At 40.4% G+C, this 23,311-nt stretch overlaps 1 protein-coding gene across 6 annotated transcripts in view; it reads left to right on the forward strand.

Annotated features, from left to right (window-relative positions):
• LOC136875759 (mitogen-activated protein kinase 15) overlaps positions 1–23,311 on the forward strand; it is a 273,592-nt gene that overhangs the window by 109,128 nt on the left and 141,153 nt on the right. For 4 of the 6 annotated variants that reach the window (XM_067149337.2, XM_068228451.1, XM_067149338.2 and 1 more), the window contains exon 5: positions 13,894–14,113. In XM_067149337.2, coding sequence (XP_067005438.2) covers positions 14,011–14,113 — 103 coding nt within the window. In that variant the 5' untranslated portion in view covers positions 13,894–14,010. Of the gene's footprint in view, positions 1–13,591; positions 13,781–13,893; positions 14,114–23,311 lie in introns of those variants that run through there. The other 2 variants (XM_067149335.2, XM_067149336.2) reach the window with 1 other exon arrangement.

Raw genomic sequence — 23,311 nt, forward strand, 5'->3', positions numbered from 1 at the left:
TAGTGTCTTCTCTTTCTTCGAATAAAGTGTTTAGGTGAACAGCGTATGCAACAAGTTCTGAAAAGAGAACAACCAATTGAGATTAGCCTAAAGTTGCGATGTTCAACCTATAGAGGTTGGACATGGCTGTGAGTTAGGCCTATAGCATGAGGATTGAAGAGAACGACTAAAGTTACGATGTTCGGAAGAAACCAAGTTTCAACCTGTTGAGGACAGACATAGCTACGTGTGCGTGTTTGAAATTATACCACGTCTATAGTATGTTGATTAAAGAGAACAACTATTTATGATTAGCTTAAAGTTACGATGTTCGGAAGAAACCAACTTTCAACCTGTTGAGGGCAGACATAGCTATGTGTGCGTGTTTGAAATTATACTACGTCTATAGTATGTAGATTAAAGAGAACAACTATTTATCAATAGACTAAAGTTACGATGTTCGGAAGAAACCAAGTTTAAGCCTGTTGAGGACGGACATAGCTATGTACGCACCTCGTCTATAGTATGTAGATTAAAGAGAACAACTATTTATCAATAGACTAAAGTTACGATGTTCGGAAGAAACCAAGTTTCAGCCCGTTGAGGGCAGACATAGCTATGTGTACGTGTTTGAAATTATACCACGTCTATAGTATGTTGATTAAAGAGAACAACTATTTATGATTAGCTTAAAGTTACGATGTTCGGAAGAAACCAAGTTTCAGCCTGCTGAGGTCAGACATAGCTATGCGTGCGTGTTTGAAATTATAAGATTAACCTCTTCTATGACATGCAGATTAAAGAAAATAACTATTTGTCAATAGACTAAAGTTACGATGTTCGGAAGAAACCAAGTTTCAACCCGTTGAGGTCAGACATAGCTATGTGTGCGTGTTTGAAATTATACCACGTCTATAGCGTGAGGATTAAAGAGAACAACTATTTATCAATAGACTAAAGTTACGATGTTCGGAAGAAACCAAGTTTAAGCCTGTTGAGGATGGACATAGCTATGTACGCACCTCGTCTATAGTATGTAGATTAAAGAGAACAACTATTTATCAATAGACTAAAGTTACGATGTTCGGAAGAAACCAAGTTTCAACCCGTTGAGGGCAGACATAGCTATGTGTACGTGTTTGAAATTATACCACGTCTATAGTATGTTGATTAAAGAGAACAACTATTTATGATTAGCTTAAAGTTACGATGTTCGGAAGAAACCAAGTTTCAGCCTGCTGAGGTCAGACATAGCTATGCGTGCGTGTTTGAAATTATAAGATTAACCTCTTCTATGACATGCAGATTAAAGAAAATAACTATTTGTCAATAGACTAAAGTTACGATGTTCGGAAGAAACCAAGTTTCAACCCGTTGAGGTCAGACATAGCTATGTGTGCGTGTTTGAAATTATACCACGTCTATAGCGTGAGGATTAAAGAGAACAACTATTTATGATTAGCTTAAAGTTACGATGTTCGGAAGAATCCAAGTTTAAGCCTGTTGAGGACGGACATAGCTATGTACGCACCTCGTCTATAGTATGTAGATTAAAGAGAACAACTATTTATCAATAGACTAAAGTTACGATGTTCGGAAGAAACCAAGTTTCAGCCCGTTGAGGGCAGACATAGCTATGTGTACGTGTTTGAAATTATACCACGTCTATAGTATGTTGATTAAAGAGAACAACTATTTATGATTAGCTTAAAGTTACGGAAGAAACCAAGTTTCAGCCTGTTGAGGGCAGACATAGCTATGTACGCACCTCGTCTATAGCGTGAGGATTAAAGAGAACAACTATTTATCAATAGACTAAAGTTACGATGTTTTAGAAGAAACCAAGTTTCAACGAATAGAGGTCAGACATACCTTAAAATCTTCGCGCTGCAAACTGTTACTCGGATGTATAAAATGCGTGCGTTCAAGCCTGAAACTCGAATGATAATATTCTGGTCGTACCTAAAAAAAAGAAGAAACATATATGAATGTAGTGTAGGGTACATCATCTAACCTAATTATCTTTACAACTCAAAGTTCGAAAACATACCTTTAAAAAAATGCACGTGCTGCAGGCTGTTACTGGGATGAATAAAATTGTTGCGTACTTTCGAACGGTACCTAAAAAAAAGAACAAACATATATGAATGTAGATGTCTAGCGTAGAAGTTGCTTTGCAAATAAAAAAAGGTAATTAACAGTTCTACCTTACCTTAAGATAAAGGCTGAAGAATAATATTCACTGCAGACGGGAGATGTGTGCATGTAATAAACGCATACAGAGAACTGTGAGCACTTCGCGCAGACTGCTGCGGCTAAATATTCTGCTTGTTACCAAGCGGATATGATAATCGCTGAGCTGACAACTGCGGTACAGTCGGAACGAATGCAAACAAGAGCTCCTACCTGCAGGCTGACGTATTCAAACCTCCTGTTGATACCGAGGTGTCAGAATTTAAGAGTTCGATCCTTGGAAAGTTAGCGTGTGATCCTCGACTTCTCGAGGGTACATACGCGGTATTCCTTACCTGTAGGTATTGAGCTAAAGCTAGATCATGTAATGACGATCGCGCAGGCCCCTCGCCTAGCATTTACGGCTTCCAGTTCGAACCCGCTATCTTCCGAAGTAGCGAGAATGATTGAAGAGTGTTTGAGTGTGATTCATTTGTTGGATGGAGGCGTTAAGCTGCCTTCTTCGGTAGGAGTAGGCTATGTCGGGATATCGATTTAAAATCCTAGTCGGGAAGGGCAGCCGGTCGTATAAAACTATGGTGTGAGGCGGGGTGTGCAAAAAAAAGCTAGCAATAAGTAAGGGCTGTTGATGGGGGCGTTAAACCTTGTGCAGACTCCTTCGAAAATGATTTTTTTGAGTACAAGAGTGTTGATGCTGATTCATTTGTCGGATGGAGGCAATAAGCCTTGTGCAGGCTTCTTCAGTCGAGTAGGCTATGTATCGGTACCGGGATATCTAGTTATAAAACCCACTACAACAAATTTATCACGTATACTGCGATTTAAAATCCTAGTCAGGAAGGGCAGCCGGTCGTATGGTGTGAGGCGGGGTGTGCAAAAAAGCTAGCAATAAGTAAGGGCTGTTGATGGGGACGTTAAACCTTGTGCAGACTCCTTCGAAAATGATTTTTTTGAGTACAAGAGTGTTGATGCTGATTCATTTGTCGGATAGAGGCAATAAGCCTTGTGCAGGCTTCTTCAGTCGAGTAGGCTATGTATCGGTACCGGGATATCTAGTTATAAAACCCGCTACAACAAATTTATCACGTATACTGCGATTTAAAATCCTAGTCAGGAAGGGCAGCCGGTCGTATGGTGTGAGGCGGGGTGTGCGAAAAAAAGCCAGCATTAAGTAAGGGCTGTTGATAGGAGGCGTTAAACCATGTGCAAGCTCCTTCACCAGGAGAAGCCTACATGCCGGTACCGTGCAGGTTCTTTCGATAGGAGTAGGCACTGTGTGTGTTTTAACCTCTCCGTACAATCATGATATTTTACGTTAGGAACTTACATAGGCTAAATGCTACACATTCTATGGCAGAGCCGTGAATCGAACTCGGACCCCCGAGGGTAGCAGCTAACTACTACACTACAGAGGAGGGCTATTTCAGAATATTTTACAACCTTAATTGGTACTGTGTTTTAAGAGCTTACATGGGACTCAGCTAAGAAGACCTTCGCGAGTTACAAGCCGCTTATCAGTGTCTTCGTTCAAGGTCGAGCCGGAAGATACGTGTACAATTTCAGCTAACACATGCATTCTACACAACTCGCTCAGAATGACTGTGCTGATACTTCGAGGACTGTAGAACAAATCTATAGCCTACAGTATGCATGCCTCTCACCCGGTAGTCTCGGGTTCGATTCTCTTGGGGATAAAAATGTGTTTAAATCACATGAATGTGTTGAGTTGTCCTTCCTGATGCAAAACTAGCAGTATCTAACCTCATAGTTTTACGACCGGTTGCCCTTCCTGACAACTCAGATTAAGAATCTGTTTTACAACGTCTAACACGGGGAATCGGGGATTTACAGCTAGATGCAATTCTTAGATTTTAAATCACGAACTATTGTTTTACGGCCGGATGTCCTTCCTGACTAAGATTTTAAATCGCAAGAATTCGTTTTTAAGACTAGTCGCCCTCCCTGATGCAAAACTAGTAGTATCTAAGCTCTTGGTTGCCTTTCCTGACAACTCGGATTAAGAATCTGTCGAGAATCGGGGATTTACAGCTAGCTTAGATTTTAAATCACGAACTAACAAGAGCACGTAGAATTTACCGCCACCAGGGTAGCACTGTTCTCTCTGGATTAAAAGCTTTGTTTCCAAACAAGAGCACGTAGAATTTACCGCCACCAGGGTAGCACTGTTCTCTCTGGATTAAAAGCTTTGTTTCCAAACAAGAGCACGTGGAATTTACCGCCACTAGGGCAGCACTGTTCTCTCTGGATTAAAAGCTTTGTTTCTAAACAAGAGCACGTGGAATTTGCCGTCACCGGGGCAGCACGGTGATTAAAGATGGTGGATGACAGCTCTGTCAGAAAAGCACATGGGTTTGTAAAGCATTTAGAATTTGTCGCCACCACATAGAGTGTAGCACTGTGATTAAAGATGGCGGATGACAGCTGTCAAAAAAGCACATGGCTTTGTTTCTACGTGGAATTTGCCGTCACAGGGCAGCACGGTGATTAAAGATGGCGGATGACAGCTGTCAAAAAAAAGCACATGGCTTTGTTTCTACGTGGAATTTGCCGTCACAGGGCAGCACGGTGATTAAAGATGGCGGATGACAGCTGACAAAAAAGCACGTGAGTATGTTTTCAAACAAGAGCACGTGGAATTTTTCAATTTGCCGCCACCACATAGAGTGCAGCACTGTTCTCTCTAGATTAAAGATGGCGGATGACAGCTGTCAGAAAAGCACATAGGTTTGTAAAGCACATGGAATTTACCGCCACCACATAGAGTGCAGCACTGTTCTCTCTGGATTAAAGATGGCGGATGACAGCTGTCAAAAAAGCATGTGAGTATGTTTTCAAACAAGAGCACGTGGAATTTGCCGCCACCACATAGAGTGCAGCACTGTTCTCTCTGGATTAAAGATGGCGGATGACAGCTAACGAAATTGCCCGCAGCACAGTGCTCTATTGATTAAAGATGGCGGATGACAGCTGTCAAAAAAAAGCACGTGGCTTTGTTTCCCAACAAGAGCACATAGAATTTTTCAAATTGCCGCCACCACATTTCAAAGGTATCTAGCTAAAGAGTACAGCACTGTGCTCTGTTGATTAAAGATGGTGGATGGTAGCTGTCAAAAAAGCACGTGAGTTTGTTTCCAAACAAGAGCACGTGGAATTTGCCGCCACCACATAGAGGGCAGCACGGTGCTCAAAGATGGCTGCTGTCACGTGGAATTGTCTGCTACCACAGGTATCTAGCTAAAGAGGGCAGCACGATGCAATATGGCTGCTGTCAAAAAGCATTTTTCAAATTATCCGCCACCACATTTCAAAGGTAAGTAGCTAAAGAGGGCAGCACTGTGCTCAAAGATGGCGGATGACAGCTGCACGTGGCTTTGTTTACCTCGCGCTAGTTAGGTTAAGTTGGTAGCACTAAGGTTTAGACCCGTCAAGATGGCAGCACTGCCGATGACAGGTGACGAAAGAGGGCAGCACGGTGCTCAAAGATGGCGGATGGCAGCTGTCAAAAAGCATGTGGCTGTCAAAAAGCACGTGGCTTTGTTTACCTCTCGCTAGTTAGGTTAAGTTGGTACCACTAAGGTTTATTCCCGTCAAGATGACAGTACTGAGGTTTGCGATGCGGTGTTGTCTGTCAAAAAGCATGTGGCTTTGTTTACAAATCTGTCAAAAGCACGTGGCTGTCAAAAAACACGTGGCTTTGTTTACCTCATGCTAGTGAGGTTAAGTTGGCACTACTGAGGTTTAGGTCCGTCAAGATGGCAGTACTGAGGTTAGCGATGCGTTGTTGTCTGTCAAAAAGCACGTGGCTGTCAAAAAACACGTGGGTTTGTTTACCTCTTGCTAGTTAGGTTAAGTTGGCACTAGTGAGGTTTAGGCCCGTCAAGATGGCAGTACTGAGGTTAGCGATGCGTTGTTGTCGATGACAGCTGTCAAAAAGCACGTGGCTTTGTTTACAAATTCAAATCTCCCGCCAAAATTCAAATTTCCCGCCAAAATTCAAATTTCCCGCGGGAGGAGGAGGCCTCTCCCGAGAGCCGGAGGAGGAGGAGGCGCCAGAACCATCCAATTATACTACTGGTCTAATTTCATCAATTCCTGCTGCTTTATGACAATGGAATTTATTTACAATGTTTTCTACTTCCTCAAGCTTAATTTCACCATTATCATTTCCTCCTCCCCGTGAGCTCCGTTGTTCGCGACACCGCCATGAAGATTTCCTTTTACATTGAAAAGCTTTTCAAACATCAATGAGGTCTATTGAGTTCATCTGAATTACCCAAAACACCGTTCATTTCCTTTTTCCTGCCTTCCGAAGATTCTTTATTCCTGTCCTGTATCCCCGCTGCTTGACCTAGCTTTTCCAGGTTATTACCAAAATCTTCCCACGACTTCTTTTTTTGGGTTCAACAGCTATTTTTGTCGCTCTACTTCTTTCACCTATGTACATTTACCTGTCTGCATCAGACCTTGTTTGGAGCCATTTCTGATAAGCTTTCTTTTGCAAGTTGCTCTCACTTCATTATTCCACAAGATGTTCGTTTTTTTTCCATCTTTACACACAGCTGTTGCTATGCATTCTCTTGCTCTCGGTATTACAGCATCCCTGTATGTCACATATTCTCTTTCTATATCCGGAACCTGCTTACCGTTCACTATTCGGAACTTCACACTAATTATATCTATGTTCTTTTGCCTAATTTCCTCGTCCTGGAGATTTTCTACCCTTATTTGTTGCAGACAGATTTCACTTTCTCTATCCTAGGCGTAGAGATGCTTAGTTTTTTTTTGTTTTTGCTAGGGGCTTTACGTCGCACCGACACAGATAGGTCTTATGGCGACGATGGGATAGGAAAGGTCTAGGAGTTGGAAGGAAGCGGCCGTGGCCTTAATTAAGGTACAGCCCCGGCATTTGCCTGGTGTGAAAATGGGAAACCACGGAAAACCATCTTCAGGGCTGCCGATAGTGGGATTCGAACCTACTATCTCCCGGATGCAAGCTCACAGCCGCACGCCTCTACGCGCACGGCCAACTCGCCCGGTGATGCTTAGTTCACTACAGATTAGATAGTGGTCTATTTCATTGAAAGAAACAAAAAACCCGTACATTCCTAACAGATTTCCTGAATTTCGAAGTCGGTTAAAATATAGTCTATTATGGATCGGGTACCCCTACCATCCCATTTGTAGTGGTGAATAGCCTTATGTTTGAAGAATATATTCGTAACTGTTAAACCCATACTAGCATAGAAATCCAGCAAACACTTCCCATTCCTATTAGCTTCCATATCTTCCCCACATTTACCAATCAACCTTTCGTATCCTTCAGTTCTATTTTCTACTCTCGCATTGAAATCACCGATTAGCACTACCATATCTTTGCCGTTGACCCTGATTACGATGTCACTCAATGCTTCATAAAACTTGTCGTGGTGGTGGTGAAACCACTGAGACAATTCTCGTCCTAATTCCTCTAACTGCGAAATCTACCCATATCATTCGCTCGTTTACGTGCCTAACAGATACTATGTTGCGTGCAATAGTATTCCTGATGAACAGCCCCCTCTGCCCTTCCTTGTTTAACACCTTTCGCGTACGATTTATAAACTCCTATCTCTTCCTCTTTATCTCCCTAGCACATCCCGATGCACCCCCTTTGCTAACTCAGCCAGTTCTACTTACTTTCTTCCATAAGCCTCATGAATATTGATAGCTCCCATCAAATTTCATTTCCTTCACTAAGTTGTTTCCCTCGCCTGTCAAATGGGAGTGGGTCTTCGTTACTCGCATAGGTCCTTGGCTTGCTTAAAATGTTCTGAGCTCGGTAAATTCATGACGTAGGATGCAACCTTACTTACACATAGTCCAAATGAGGATCTCTCCTCTAACGGGTTAGGGACCACGGTTGATTGTATAGCCCTAGCCGCCTGAGCCATGACTCAGAATATGTCCGATTTGCCCACTCCCATTCCATAGCAACTGGTATTCCAACTCTCAGAAGCACTTACTAGGCCACTCAACCGTTGTCCATGGTTCACGAACTAGGACGTGACTACAGTAACCCTCACCATGAACCATTAAAATATTTAGCATAGGGTATATTCCATTGGGAAACCAGTGCCGAAAGGATATATGGGATTGCCTGGTTGGTTTAGGAAGTTCCCTCATAACTTCTCCTTTACGGAGGGGTGGAAGTAGCTGCCAGCTTTTTACGGTTTTCGGAGACACCGAAGTGCCGAAATTTAGTCCTGCAGTATTTCTTTTACGTGCCGGTAAATCTACCGACACGAGGCTGATGTATATGAGCACCTTCAAATACCACCGGACTGAGCCAGGATCGAACCTGTCAACTTGTAAGAAGGCCAGCGCCTTAACCATCTGAGCCACTCAGCCCAAGTACTCCCGAATGTTAACCCAATGAACGGCCCTGGTAATGGTAACATAATGTTGACACATGGCATAGCAACACTTCACCCAATGATGGTGTCCGACTCGTTGGCTGAACGGTCAGCGTACTGGCCTTTGGTTCAGAGCGTCCCGGGTTTGATTCCCGGCCGGGTCGGGGATTTTAACCTTAATTGGTTAATTCCAGTGGTACGGGGGCTGGGTTTATGTGTTGTCTTAATCATAATTTCATCCGCATCACGACGCGCAGGTTGCCTACGGGAGCCAAATAGGAAGACCTGCACCTGGCGAGCCGAACCCGTCCTAGGACATCCCGGCACTAAAAGCCATACGACATTTCATTTCACCCAATGATGGTAACCTCAGTAATGAAACGTTCAAACACTAAATATGTAATAGGTTTTTACCCATTAAAGAACATGAGTCAAAACCTCTATTGACTCTAAACATTGATATTTAACCACATGGACGAGCTTCAGTTCAGTGTAGTCTGCTTGATGACAGATAACCGCAGCATGAATCGAAAGATGTTGGTAGTATAAATCCCTGCGTTACAAACCCAGCTAATCCCTGTCACACTTATAAGATTTGTTATTCTCCACGAGATTCAGCCAAACATTTCTGCAGGCAAGCACAGATTATTGTAAATACACTTACATCTAAATCACTCGATACCTTAAAGCACATTCACACTGACTAAAATCACAATATCGATTATATTCTATCTAAATTAATATTTTGGAGGAATACGAATAGCTCCCCCGTTTAGAATGAGAGAAAAGTCTTCCCTAACCTCAGATAAATTCTCAAAATATTGTATGCACACTACAGTTTTGTCATTGACTTCAAAATAATCCATTTCTCTCTAAATATTTTATTCCGTAGAAGACTTAATAATAGTTGTAAGAGAGGCATTGCTGTAGTTAGACAAACCGGTTCACAACACGATCAAAACCAGTGGTGGCTCGTGGCTGTAAAGTATGGTGAAGAGCTATAACCCGTTCGGTTTCGACCGACAGATTTAGGAACTACTTTATTTCTTTATTTGTTTACCCTCCAGCGTTGGTTTTTTCCCTCGGCCTCAGCGAGGGATCCCACCTCTACCGCCCCAAGGGAAGTGTCATGCAGCGTGAGACATTGGGTCGGGGATACAACTGGGGAGAATGATCAGTACCTCGCCCAGGCGGCCTCACCTACTATACTGAACAGGGATGGGAATTGATAGGCAAGGACGAGGGAAGGAAGCGGCCGTGCCCTTAAGTTAGGTACCATCCCGGCATTTGTCTGGAGGAGAAGTGGGGAAACCACGGAAAAACACTTCCAGGATGGCTGAGGTGGAAATCGAGCTCACTTCTACTCGGTTGACCTCCCGAGGTTGAGTGGACCCCGTTTCAGTCCTCGTACCACTTTTCAAATTTCGTGGCAGAGTCTGGAATGGAACCCGGGCCTCCGGGGTGGCAGCTAATCACACTAACCACTACACCACAGAGGCAGACAAGATTTAGGAATTACATGTTGTTTTTGGATGTTTTGTACTCGTACCTCGTACTTGTAACTGGCGGAGGGTCCAGCACGTGACCACGATTTATTGAATTTAATGTTTCGTCATGACCACGGAAAGCTAGTTCTTGCTTACTTAAATAGAGCACTGCATCAATTACCAACTGAAAAGCCTATTTAAATGTACATTTTTATTGAACTGTACAGTTACAATATACAGTCTGGCATTTTCCTTCAGGACGTCAGAGATCGTATTTTGGTTTGTTTCCAATGTCTTCAAATCTAGCTGCCATATTATATCTTCTGCAGAGTCTGAGTGCTTATATGAAGATGTTATGTTCAAAAGGGCTGAAAATCCTTCTTTATTCCAAACGTTATTTTTATTGATAAAAGGCAAGCAGGCCCAACAAAACAACTTCTGTAGAGCTGGAGAGGAGCACAACCATGGAAATTTCTCAAACCACGATCGTTTGAAACTAAGATTGTGAGATTTACCGGAATGTTCCACTTCTTTTGTAGCACAAATCTGCAGTGATTCAGTAGGGCGATCAAAACGTAGAACTTCATTCTGATCTTCGTGTCTCCAACGTGAAAATGGTGTTTATAATAAAAGACACACTATGTCATAAATAGAATACATGTTTAAATAAAACAGCACAACACTACGAATGATGCACGTTGCATAAGTACTCGTACTTCACACAGGATGACGCACGGAAGATGAAACATTCCGATCCTCCGACAACTTCACTTGCACTTTCTGCTATGTGGAAAGTACGCGGGTGACGTCACGGTTGTCATGGCTACCGCCAAGGCCAAGCGCTAGGAGTGAGCATTTGGGACGTAGAGACAGCTGCGGAATCTCTCGTCTTCACTCAGTCTCACGCGCCGTACTGTGGCCGACAGCCGGCGCTTTCGTGAGTTCCCCTGGTTCTCATCAAGTGATGCGAGCTCTTGGTGCTCCAAACGCCGTACAATAAAACATTTTCTTTCCGTAAAACCAACAAATGCCATAAGAAAAATAAATTTCAGTAATTCATTATGGTAAAGATAAGTGGTGAAGTGGCACTTCACCTGAAAAGCCGCCCCTGATTAAAACCAACAAATTCTCATTCTGCGTATAATTATATATCCCAAGTGTGCACTGAATCATATAAATACACTCACACACTTATATTTTGCAAAGAAACTAACATTTATCGTCAATTTATATGTAATTACATCGACTACATGCGATAACAACAAACCAAAACAAACCCACATTTTCAACATATCCGACTACTGGATTCGCCATCTTTGAACGATCGAGAGTAGCATTAAGGTCTGAGGATTGAGTCGGTCTTGCTCATAGAGTTAGTAAATGATTCACTGGACTTGCTACAGGTCAGTCAAGACAAAGCCTACTAGATACTAGAAGGCCTGGACAGAGAGCCAATTTCTTGCATTAAAAGCGGGGTAATAGTTTTCTCTTTTCCTCCGCTAGGTTCGCGTTTATGTTCTGTTGTTTGGCGCGAATTCGATGATTACGTGTGTTACTGACACATGTTTTATCAGAAAAAAATAACATTAAACATCGTTTTATAAGGAAAGGCCTTATCTCACATGAAATATGAAGGGTTTTGTCGTTTTTTAATTTATTCGGTCTCACGATTTGCAGTATATGGATGGTTGATGAGATGCACTTAACATTTGTTTAGTTATGTGCTACCAAATTACCGTGAAGGTGGTGGTGGCGATTATTGTTTTAAGAGGAAGTACAACTAGGCAACCATCCTCTATATAACACTAATCAGAGAGAGAAACTGGAAGGGACCAGACACTTCGAAAAATGAAGGTATCGGCCAGAGGAATACAAGGGCCACAAAGGGTGTCCTTATAGCGTCGGGGTCGGCAAAGAACCAGAGTTGGCCAAGGAATGTCGGATAGGATAGATGGAAGTGAGGAGCCTGGCACAAGTAAGTGGAATAAATGCCAGGACTCAGCTAAGGGCCCCGCGGTCGCCAACCCACGATCCAAATTTCAGATCCCCTGGGTCCAATTTCCGTCAAGTTTTTCTTTCCATTCTGTAGGTTAAGGTGGTTTATTGTTGCGTGCCTAACTGCACATCTGACACAGCGAAGAAATATACACAAATATAAATTTTCATCTTTTTCCTAAAGATCCGAGTTTAGGGCACAAATGGAGGCTTGGTATTTCTCGACAGGCCAGCAGAAAAGGATCTCTTTGGGCTCCTAATGATAACTCCAGAATATGTAGCTTGCACTTTGTCGAATCAGATTACAGTGTAAGTACAGTGAGGGGAATTCTGCTCCCCGACAAAGTGCCGGCGGAAATTCGTCTTCTTAAAAATGTATTAATATTTACAACGCGGGCGTTAGGACGTCTAGGAAAATGTAACCTTGTCCAAAAGCTGAAATTCCTTACCGCTCCAAACATGGGCGCCCGCAACCTGGAATTCTAAAGATGTTGATGTTCAATTGTTTAATATCATACCAGATTATTTCATAAACTGAAATTACTGACAGTCATCTAGCATATGTTATAACTGGAAGTTTCTGTAAACAATTTAATGTTGCTGACATTATATTGGTTTTTATATTCAAGAAAATTGTTAATGTGCCCCCCCCCCCCCCTGGAAAAGATCCTGCGGGCGCCCATGGCTCCAAAGTTTAAATAGACGTTTCAGTGCCGCGACTGTGATCATGCACACATCACATACGTTGGTACTTACCAAAAAAAAAAAAAAAAAAAAAATCAGGCCTGTTCTTGGTACTAATGAAAAGAAAGTGACTAAAGACTGTGATTTATTAAATAAATTCAAGAGCAAGCCTCTGAGCAGAAAAGTGTTGAAATTATAGAAATAGGGAAAAATCGTGTTAGTCCTTCTGTTTAGGCCTATTTCCCTATTCTTTATTCTTGTGTGATAATCAAGTGCTAAATGAAAGAAATACGGTATATGACGTGTAGTGTGTTCTAAGTTGTCTTATATATTTATATCTGATTCACACCGGACATAATGATGATAAAATGTATTATTTCGCGTTATTGTATGAATCTTCAATATAAGGATATAGATAGAAGACGAGAACAATAGAACATAAACGCGATCCAAGCGACCATTGCCTGAACTACTTTGTTTGCCCAGAAATGTGTCGGCTTGTCCAGGCCTTCTATTATAGCGTAGGCAACGGTCAAGACCATCTATAATAATATTGTAGTTGGTCTTGGATCAGTGGTGATTGACTGGTTGATTGCGTTACCTAGACTTCAAATTTATCGTTTAAGATTCCTATCGATAACATAGCCTTGATCTTTGGGGATGTTAATTCATTACTCTGCGAAGTTTTATGTCTTTTTTGGTACTCTTTGGTCCGTTGTCATGACAACAAGTTGATGTCTCCGTTTTGAAGCGTTATTTACTTACATTATGTTCTGTCATATTTACAGTTTCGGTCAATGAGATCACATGGCTCTTGTATCAGTGGAAAGAATTCACAAACGAACTGTTTGTTTTTATTTCTGTTGAATGTTGTCAGAATTTATGATTTTTAAAACTTTTTAGGGTGCCATTGCGTGCTTCATTCATTCGTACTATAAGTAAGGAATTGGGTTATTAAAAATGAGTAGCACTGAGATAGATGATCATATAGGGAAGATATATGACGTCAAGAGACGATTGGGAAAAGGAGTAGGTTTTCCAAGCACTTGTTAGTCTGTTAATATTATTAAAGTAATGTATTATGCTTGTGATATTTTGTGATGTATTTTGCTTCTCTAAAATAATATATTATCTTATTTCAGGCTTATGGAATTGTTTGGAAAGCAATTAACAGAGAAACTAAGGACGTTGTTGCCCTGAAGAAAATTTATGATGCATTCAGAAATCCAACAGATGCTCAGAGGACATACAGAGAAGTGATGTTTCTAAGAGAATTTGGCAGTCATCCAAACATTGTGAAACTATTAGGAATGCACAAAGCTTCAAATAATGTTGACATTTATTTAGTATTTGAATATATGGGTAATTAACTTCATATTTCTTTTACTGTTATCCATTTAATAGCTACAGAAATTACTTGCTTCCCTTCTGTGATTAGGAGGTAGAATAAATTCATGGTATCCTCTGCTTGTCATTAGTGGTGGTGGTGGTGGTGGTGGTGATTATTATTGTTTTCGGAGGAAATACAACTGGGCAATCTTTTTCTCTGCATGGTATTATTGAAGTAACTTAATCTGAAGACCAGATTTAATAATTTACTGAATTATAATGCACCATAAACATCAGTAACTAAGAAACCCTCAAAGGCTAGTTGATGGTGGGCTTTAGAACTGGTTTCCTGAGCTGGAGTTGTGTTATCTTCTTTTAGTTACATTCAGAAAGTGTGGGAATATAATCAAAGTATTCACTATTTGTTCATCGATTTCCTGAAAGCATATGACTCAATTCATAGAGACAGTCTGTGAAATGTCATGACAGAATTTGGCTTCCCTTTTGAACTCATTAACCTGTGTAGACTGTGTATGAATGACAATACAAGTAGAATTCTCTTGAATGGGAAAAGATCTGACCCTTTCCAAAACAGAACTGGTTTAAGACAAGGCGATGCTTTATCCCCTCTTCTTTTCAATATTGCTCTTGAAAAAGTTATTTGATCACTGAAATTAGTTCCGGTGGGAATACATCTCGGACAGTATCATAAAGTGCTCGCATACGCAGATGATATTGTACTCATTGGGAGAAATGAGATTGAAATAGAGAAATTGTTCATTGAACTTGAGGAGACAGCGTTAAAATTAAGCCGCAGAATTAACTACCAAAGATCCAGTACATAATAATAAAGAGTAATATTGATGTGAATGAGAACCGGTCACCTCTGATTATTGGTAAACATACTTTTGAAGGAGTTGAGCTTTTCTAGTTCCTAGGAGTTAATAATTAGAGAACAGAATCAAAGAGAAGTAGAAATCAAAGTTACGAATACTGAATGCTAACAAGGTGTACTACTCTACAGCTCATATTGGGATCAAAATTTTTGACAAGAAGTACAAAAATAAAATATACAATTATGTCATCAGGCCAGTTCTAACTTACGGTTCAGAAACATGGAGTTTAACACACACACACACACACACACACACACACACACACACACAAGAAACAAGAACATCAATTGCAGGTTTTCAAAAATAAAGTTTACAGGAAAATTTTTGGACCAAACTTTGATTCTATATCTCAAACCTGGAATAAGAGATCAAATAAAGAAATACACTCACTATCACAGCAAGCACCAATAATCAGCATCATCAATTCCAGAAGTCTTCAATGGGCTGGTAATCTTCTAAGGATGGAAAATGTTAGGATGGTCTTACGAATCTTTAAAGAACTAACAGGGAAAAGACCAGTGTGAAGACCATGTAGCTCCTGAAAAAACGAAATCTTCAAGCAGTGTAGACATCTGAATGTGAACAGCTGGCAAGATCTCGCCCAAAATAGAGTTCAGTGGAGGCAATTTTTGAGATCGGCACAGAATCTTCATGTCCCATAGAAGCCTTCTGAGTGAGTGAGTGAGTGAGTGAACTAGTCTCTCTAATCGTGGTTCTTTGACGTCTGCCTCTTCTCACGGCTGAAATTTAGAACTTAGACACCGGATTGACATGATAGCTATACCACCAGGCTCAAGTAAAGGGTTCATAATAGACCCGACAATTAGAACCGAAGCATCGTCTACTCAACCACATGATGTACACAAGGAGAAATGTGATATATATAAAGCTACAATTCCATATTACGCTCAGAAATATCATCTGGACTCCACAGAAAATAATAGGATTGATGATAGGAGTAAGAGGCACCATTACTCACATAATTGGATGACCAATTTATTAAGGACATTGGGTTAGCAATAAATAATCGTAAGAAATCATTTATACTCTTAGCTATATCTTTGTACTATAAGGAGTTTCTCATGGATTTCAAAACTATTGACTGGTACGATTTTTATTAAGTAATAAGTAGACTATAATATGGTATACCAATCATTTATAGACATATTTTATACAACGCTTGTAGTTGTCCATCAATTTTTTATGTAAGGTTTGTCTTCTTGGCAGCCTCCAAATGGGGGAAGCAGAAATAAATGCATTTCTCTCTCTCTGTAAGTAGAATCAATGCTCGACTCAGTTGGGGCCCCATAGTCACCACTCCATACAGGCTGTAAGCTACTGGGCATTATTCTATGCATTAATGTACGCGCATAGCATCTATTTTTGTTTATTGTATTAATGTGTAGAATTTTTTTTTCACAAGCTACTGTGTTTTTTTTTTTTTTTTTTCAAATGTCATGTGACTCTGTCTTTAATGCAATATCTAAATTAGGGAAGAAAGTTTACATAACAGAAAAAAGGTACACATTTTGTTTCCATCATATGCATAAGCCTGGCCTTTTGAATGTATGATGTTTTCATCTTTATATTGTCTGACTCATTGGCTGAATGGTCAGCATACTGGCCTTCAGTTCAGAGGCTCCCGAGTTCGAATCCCAGCTGGGTTGGGTATTTTAACCTTCATTGGTTGATTTCAGTGGCTCGGGGGCTGAGTGTTTGTGCTGTCCCCAACATCCCTGCAACTCATACACCACACATAACACTATCCTCCACCACAATAACACGCACTTACCTACACATTGCAGATGCTGCTCACCCTCACCGGAGGGTCTGCTTTACAAGGGCTGCACTCGGTTAGAAATAGCCACACGAAATTAAATCTTTACCGTATATAAATCCTAGAAGCTGAATATTGTAAAATATGTTATAGGCCTAGTATTTCTATTCTTTTCTTGGTATTATTTGTAAGACTACCCAGGAAATGGAACCACGGTAGTGTTGATCAGGAATTAGGTTAAGGCAGATTAAGAAAATAGGAGGAAAGGAGGAGGGTGGTGATTTTCCACATTGGTACCAATAACGTACTGTAAAGCAGGCAGGAATCGGTACAAATATAGTTGGGTATGTGTGGGATATGGTTGCAGCAGCACACAAGAAGTTTAATGAAACAGAGATTGTTATCAGTGGGATACTGACTGGAGGGTGATTGAGAATTTAAATGTGACTATGGAATGGGTTTGTGGGAAATTGTGAGTGAGATTTGTAGATCGTAATGGGTGGGTAGAAGATAAGGATCCATGTTCATATGGCATTCACGTGAACCGCAATGGTACATATACGAGTAATTTAAGGGTCTTGTTTAGAAGAGTTATAGGGAGGTACATCCAAGGAAATTGGATGGTCTAGGAAGTGGTGGTGACAGTATATGGAGCATGAAGTCAAGTAAGGATGACTTAAAATTGTTAGTGTTAAACTGTAGAAGTATTGTAAAAAAAAAAAAAGGAACAAAATTAAGGAATTTAATAGATACATATTTACCAGATACTGTAATAGGTATTGAATCATGGTTGAGAACTGGAGTGTTTATCGTAGAAACATGTTAGGAACAATAGGAGCTGGGGAGTATTCATACTGGTAAAAGATGAATTTGTAAGCTACGAAAAAGTGAAGGATGAGAAACATGAAATTCTAGATGTAAGTTTTCTCTCTCTTGATGTTTTGGTAGTATACAGACATGGTTATGCTGGTGCCGATGCTGATATGGAATTATACGATAAGATAATCAGCTATGTGGGGAACGACACAGAAAGGGACATTATTGTAGCGGGTGATCTGAACTTACATTTCCCCTACTTTCCCCTCCGTTTCCCCTCTTTCACCTCATGCTCCTCTCATAGCCATACACATACACATTCAGTCAGCTGATGGCATGGCGTGAGGGAAGAAGTAAACACAGTGGGACCGGCTAGGAGGAAAAGCATTTTCATTGTTCCTTATACTCTTCACCACTGTATATTTACAAGGTTTTTTTCTTTATTTCCATTTTTAAAACAAATGTTTCATTTCTTTCATTACAGACTCCCTTCAGTGTCTTAAAACTTTAAAAAAAATCAACTTCAACTTCGGTTATTCTTTAGGAGTTTTCCTCGATCATTGTATTTTAAAATTTTACATTTTAAGTATATCTTCAAGATACTAAAAGTACATAATTCTCCAGCTTTCGAAAAAAGAAGATCCTTTATGTCAGATTTTATCTCATACTCGAACATTGACTTGTTGAGATTATTTTTTTCCTAGTTGCTATATGTTGCACCGACACAGATAGGTTTTATGGCGACGATGGGACAGGGAAGGGCTAGGAGTGGGAAGGAAGCGGCCGTGGCCTTAATTAAGGTACAGCCCCAGCATTTGCCTGGTGTGAAAATGGGAAACCACGGAAAACCATTTTCAAGGCTGCCGACAGTGGGGTTCGAACCTACTATCTCCCCAATACTGGATACTGGCCGCACTTAAGCAACTGCAGCTATCGAGCTCGGTTGTTGAGATTTTAACCCAACATGAAGGAACATTTTATCTTATTATTATTATTATTATTATTATTATTATTATTATTATTATTATTATTATTATTATTATTATTATTATCATCACTGTCATAAGTGTTTTTATTTGTTTATGCCAATTTTTTTTTTGTTGAGGGTGTTCCATGTTTGGAATGATTTTCTTTTTTTACTAGTGGCTTTACGTCGCACCGACACAGATAGGTCTTATGGTGACAATGGGATAGGAAAGGCCTAGGAATTGGAAGGAAGTGGCTGTGGCCTTAATTAAGGTTCAGTCCCAGCTTTTGCCTGTTGTGAAAATGGGAAACCATGGAAAACCATCTTCAGGGCTCCTGACATTGGGATTTGAACCCACTATCTCCCGGATGCAAGCTTAAAGCCATGCGCCCCTAACCGCACGGCCAACTCGCCCGGTATATTAGGAATGAAACATGTACTTTTTATATTGTACTTACATTTTAAGCTGGGTTGTGTTACATAAATATATAGACTAGCAATTTTTAAAAAAATTAAAAATTAAGTATTATTATTAAGTATCCATTCAACCTACCTTAGTTGATCTTAACTTACCAAGGGTTAACGGGGAAGGGAATGCGAAAGCATAATGAACAAATGGTGAATAAGTTACTATGGGAAGGACAGCTGAATCAGTAAGTTATAGAAACAACTAGAGGAAAAAATATTGTTAACATGGTGTTGATAAAAAAAGATGAACTCTATAGAGAAACTGAAATGATAGACGGTATAAGTGATCATGAAGCTGCCTTTGTCTTAGTTGAAAATACTGTAAATGTTGTGGGAAGGAATGATGTGAAAGTAGGACTATTAGGCTATACCATATGATTGATAAGAGAGGCATGGGGAAATATTTAAAAAGCAGGTATGATCAACAGAAAATGGTAATTAAATATTTAAACAGCCTACAGGATGGGTTTATGGCAGTTATTGAAGGGTGTGAAAACAGGTATATACAGTGAAACCTCGGAATGCGAGTAACTTGGTCTACGATTGTTTTGCAAGACGAGCAAACATTTTAAATAAATTGTAACTTGATAAGCGAGTGTGGTTCCGCAATACGAGCGTTACCTGTGCCTATGTTTTCTTTTCCCCTGTGCCTTTGTTGAATAGATGAACGTGGTCTTTGGTTCTGTTTTGAAGAAATACCTTTCAGAAAATAAACAGCCGCTCAAAGTCTTGCTGGTTATGGACAATGCTCCCGCTCATCCTCCAGGCTTTGAGGCCTTAAGGACGACTTACTGGAGGAATTCAAGTTCGTTAAGGGTAAGTTCCTTCCTACCAACACTACTCCAGCCTATGGATCAGCAAGTCATTTCGAACTTCAAGAAGCTATACACCAAAGCACTATTTCAGCGATGCTTCGAAGTGACTGAAGGAATAAACCTTACCCTCCGTGAGTTTGGGAGAAAACATTTCCCCATCGTGAATTGCCTGAATATCATCAATAAAGCCTGGGATGGAGTCACCAAGAGAACTCTCACTTCCGCTTGTGGAAAACTCTGGTCTGACTGTTTTTTGGACGTGACTTTGAGGGGATTGTTGATGAAATTGTGTCCTTCCGCCGATCTTCACACATGATTTGCTCAACTTTCACAACTGTCTCGAACATTTTTGACATCCATGCACAACTCACCATACACTTCCGTCAATTGGCGATAGATTTTAATCGGTTCAGTACCTTATGTTCAAAAACCGAATAACTGCGCACGCTTCGCACTTGGCAGTAACATTCAACGAGAGCTCCATTCTCAACGGCTGCCAAGCCAAGACTGAGTGCCTCAGCGTGACGTGCGCATGTTTATATGCAAGCGCGGGAAGCACTCTTCACAATATCATGATCAACAGCCACACGAACAGAGTTCTGTATTTATAAAAATATAGGAGACCTTATTTTTGGGATTACCCTTGTATTAATACACATTTGAGTCATTGAATGTTCCAAATTGAAATTTAAATACTATATAACTGTTTATTTAAGTGATAAACATTCATTATTGTCAGCATAATTGCATCAACTACATCAGAGTTTCAAGTTTTACCTTGACTGTCATGTAGTGTCATGTGTGAGCTGTGCGTAGATTAGCATGGAATTGCATACGAGCACTAGATTCCGCATGCCGTCACAAACCCGTATGGCACTCTACTGCAACCGAGTGGTAACCCGTTGCTACTGGATTATGAATGAAAAGCCTGCTATGACTTGTTCGTGATAATAACACAAAAATAGTTCAGTTTTGCAGTTAATGTTTGAAAATCCACAGCGTGTTTCCAGTCATTCGACTGCTCCAGGAATGGAATGAATGAAGCCCCATCTAGCGGTGAGGATAGGAATTGTGCTGGCTGTCTAAGCCTGTCGCACTCCTCTGGGGCAATAAATAATTACTGACAGATGAAATGAAATAATATTGGAGTGCGTTGCTGGAATGAAAGATGATAGGGAAAACTGGAGTAACCAGAGGAAAACCTGTCACACCTCCACTTTGTTCAGCACAAATCTCACATGGAGTGACTGGGATTTGAACCACGGAACCCTGCGGTGAGAGGTCGGCACACTGCCGCTTGAGCCACAGAGGCTTGTTTGCAGTTAATGTTTACCCGGAAGGGAATAATTTGAAATGTTATCATATTCATTTATTACATAATATTCCCCACCTGACTACTCATTCCTGCCACCTGGCTGATGAACATTTTTGGGGGGAACACTGTACTGTATAGATAGTCAATGAGTTGCAGGATTGTGAGCGACTGCAGTGGGACCTAGACATTGTGGTGAGATAGACAGCGGACAATGGTATAATGGTCATAGGATGAAAGGTTAGGTTGCAAGTTTCACCAAGAGGAAAAGTCCTCATTTTCAATTACTGTGTTGATGGGGAGATAGAACCTCGTGGGGATCACTGTAAGTACGTAGGTGTTAATATAAGGAATGATCTTCATTAGCGTAATCATATTAACGAGGTTGTTAAGATAGGTTACAGACCTTGTCACATGGTTGTGAGGGTATTTAGGGGTTGCAGTAAGGATGTAAAGGAGAGAGCATATGAGTCCCTGATATGACCCCAATTAGAATGTGGTTCAGTGTATGGGACGCACACAAGGACTACTTGATACGAGAACTGGGTAAGATCCTAAAGAAAGCAGCACAATTTATTCTGGGTGATTTGTGACGAAGGAGGGTATTGTTAGGAAAATGTTGCAGACTTTGGGGTGGGAAGACTTGGGAGTAAGGAGACGAGATGCTGGACTATGTGGTATGTTTTAACTGTCAGTGGAGAGAGGGTGTTGAATGATATTAGTAGACGAAATAAACATGAGTGGAAATTTTAAAAGTAGTAAAGATCATAACATGAAGATAAATTCGAGCAGACAAATTTGGGCAAGTATTCATTTATAGGACAAGGAGTAAAAGATTGGGATAATTAATCAAGGGAAATCTTCGATAAATATCCAAGTTCTTTGAAAATGTTTCGAAAAAAGCTAGGTAAACAATTGATATGGAATATGCCACCTGTGTGACAGCCCTAATTGCAGATGATTGATTGATTGATTGATTGATTGATTGATTGATTGATTGATTGATTGATTGATTGATTGATTGATTGATTGATTGATTGATTGATTGATTGACATTAAATATTTTGGCATTAGTTCACTTCAGGACCTGCAAAAATAATACCTAGAAGTTCCATGTGGTGCTCATGCTTCTAGCTGTGGCATGGCTGTCTTCATTTATTTCTTAGCTGCTCCACCTGCAATGCACAGTGTACCTACTTCCAGCAAACTGTTGCCAACCCTTTTGTTTTCTTTATGGGTTTTTGTTGGTCTGGGCATTTCCTGGTTAGTGACAAAAACCATTGGTCTAACACATCAGGGATGTTGGGTAGAGAGCCTCTCGGATGGAATGAGCATCCATGTAGGAGCGCTGTCTCGTGTCAGCCATTGGGCCACATTGTTTAGGACTTATTTTATTGTGTTGGTTGGTTATGAAGTCTGGGAATGATGTCATATTAAATTTTATTTTAGCCAGTGACAGTATTCACAGGAAGTATGGAAAATGACCCGTGCTTAATTATATTAGATTATAAAAGTAAGTTTGCTTCTTGTGTTGGGTTGGTGGGTCCTTGGCATTCCCAATAGACGCATCTGTCCTTAAAAGCAATCCTAGATAATGAAAATGAAAATCCACAGCCTGTTTCCAGTCATTCGACTGGGTCAGGAATGGAATGAATGAAGCCCCCATCTAGCGGCAAGGATAGGAATTGTGCTGGCTGCCGAAGCTTGTCGCACTCCTCTGGGGCAATGATTAATGAATGACAGATGAAATGACATTGGAGAGTGTTGCTGAAATGAATTATGACAGGGAAAACCAGAGTACCCGGAGAAAAATCTGTCCCGTCTCCGCTTTGAATCCTAGATAATTTGAATATCATTTATCTTTCGCTGTGCCTAATGTTATTAACCTGCAAGGTCTTTAGTGAAATAATAGCAATATTTTCATGAACATTTCTATAGTTTATGTTGGTAATTTTTTCTGCTGCAGTTTATCTTTTGTTATATCCGTCAATTATTGCATTTTATTTTTATGATCACTTCTGCATTTAATGTGAATATTTTTTTTCTTTTAAAAATCTCCTTTGGTAGATTCTCAAATATTCTGTTTGAATTTAAATGAAACTTGCTGTCAGATTTATATAAATTAATTTTATTAATTTTGTATATGACTACAGTTCCCTACAAAAGCTTTAGGCCTTTTC

The sequence above is a fragment of the Anabrus simplex genome, chromosome 6, assembly GCF_040414725.1.
Source record: "Anabrus simplex isolate iqAnaSimp1 chromosome 6, ASM4041472v1, whole genome shotgun sequence".
In the NCBI taxonomy this organism is placed as follows: Eukaryota; Metazoa; Arthropoda; class Insecta; order Orthoptera; family Tettigoniidae; genus Anabrus; species Anabrus simplex.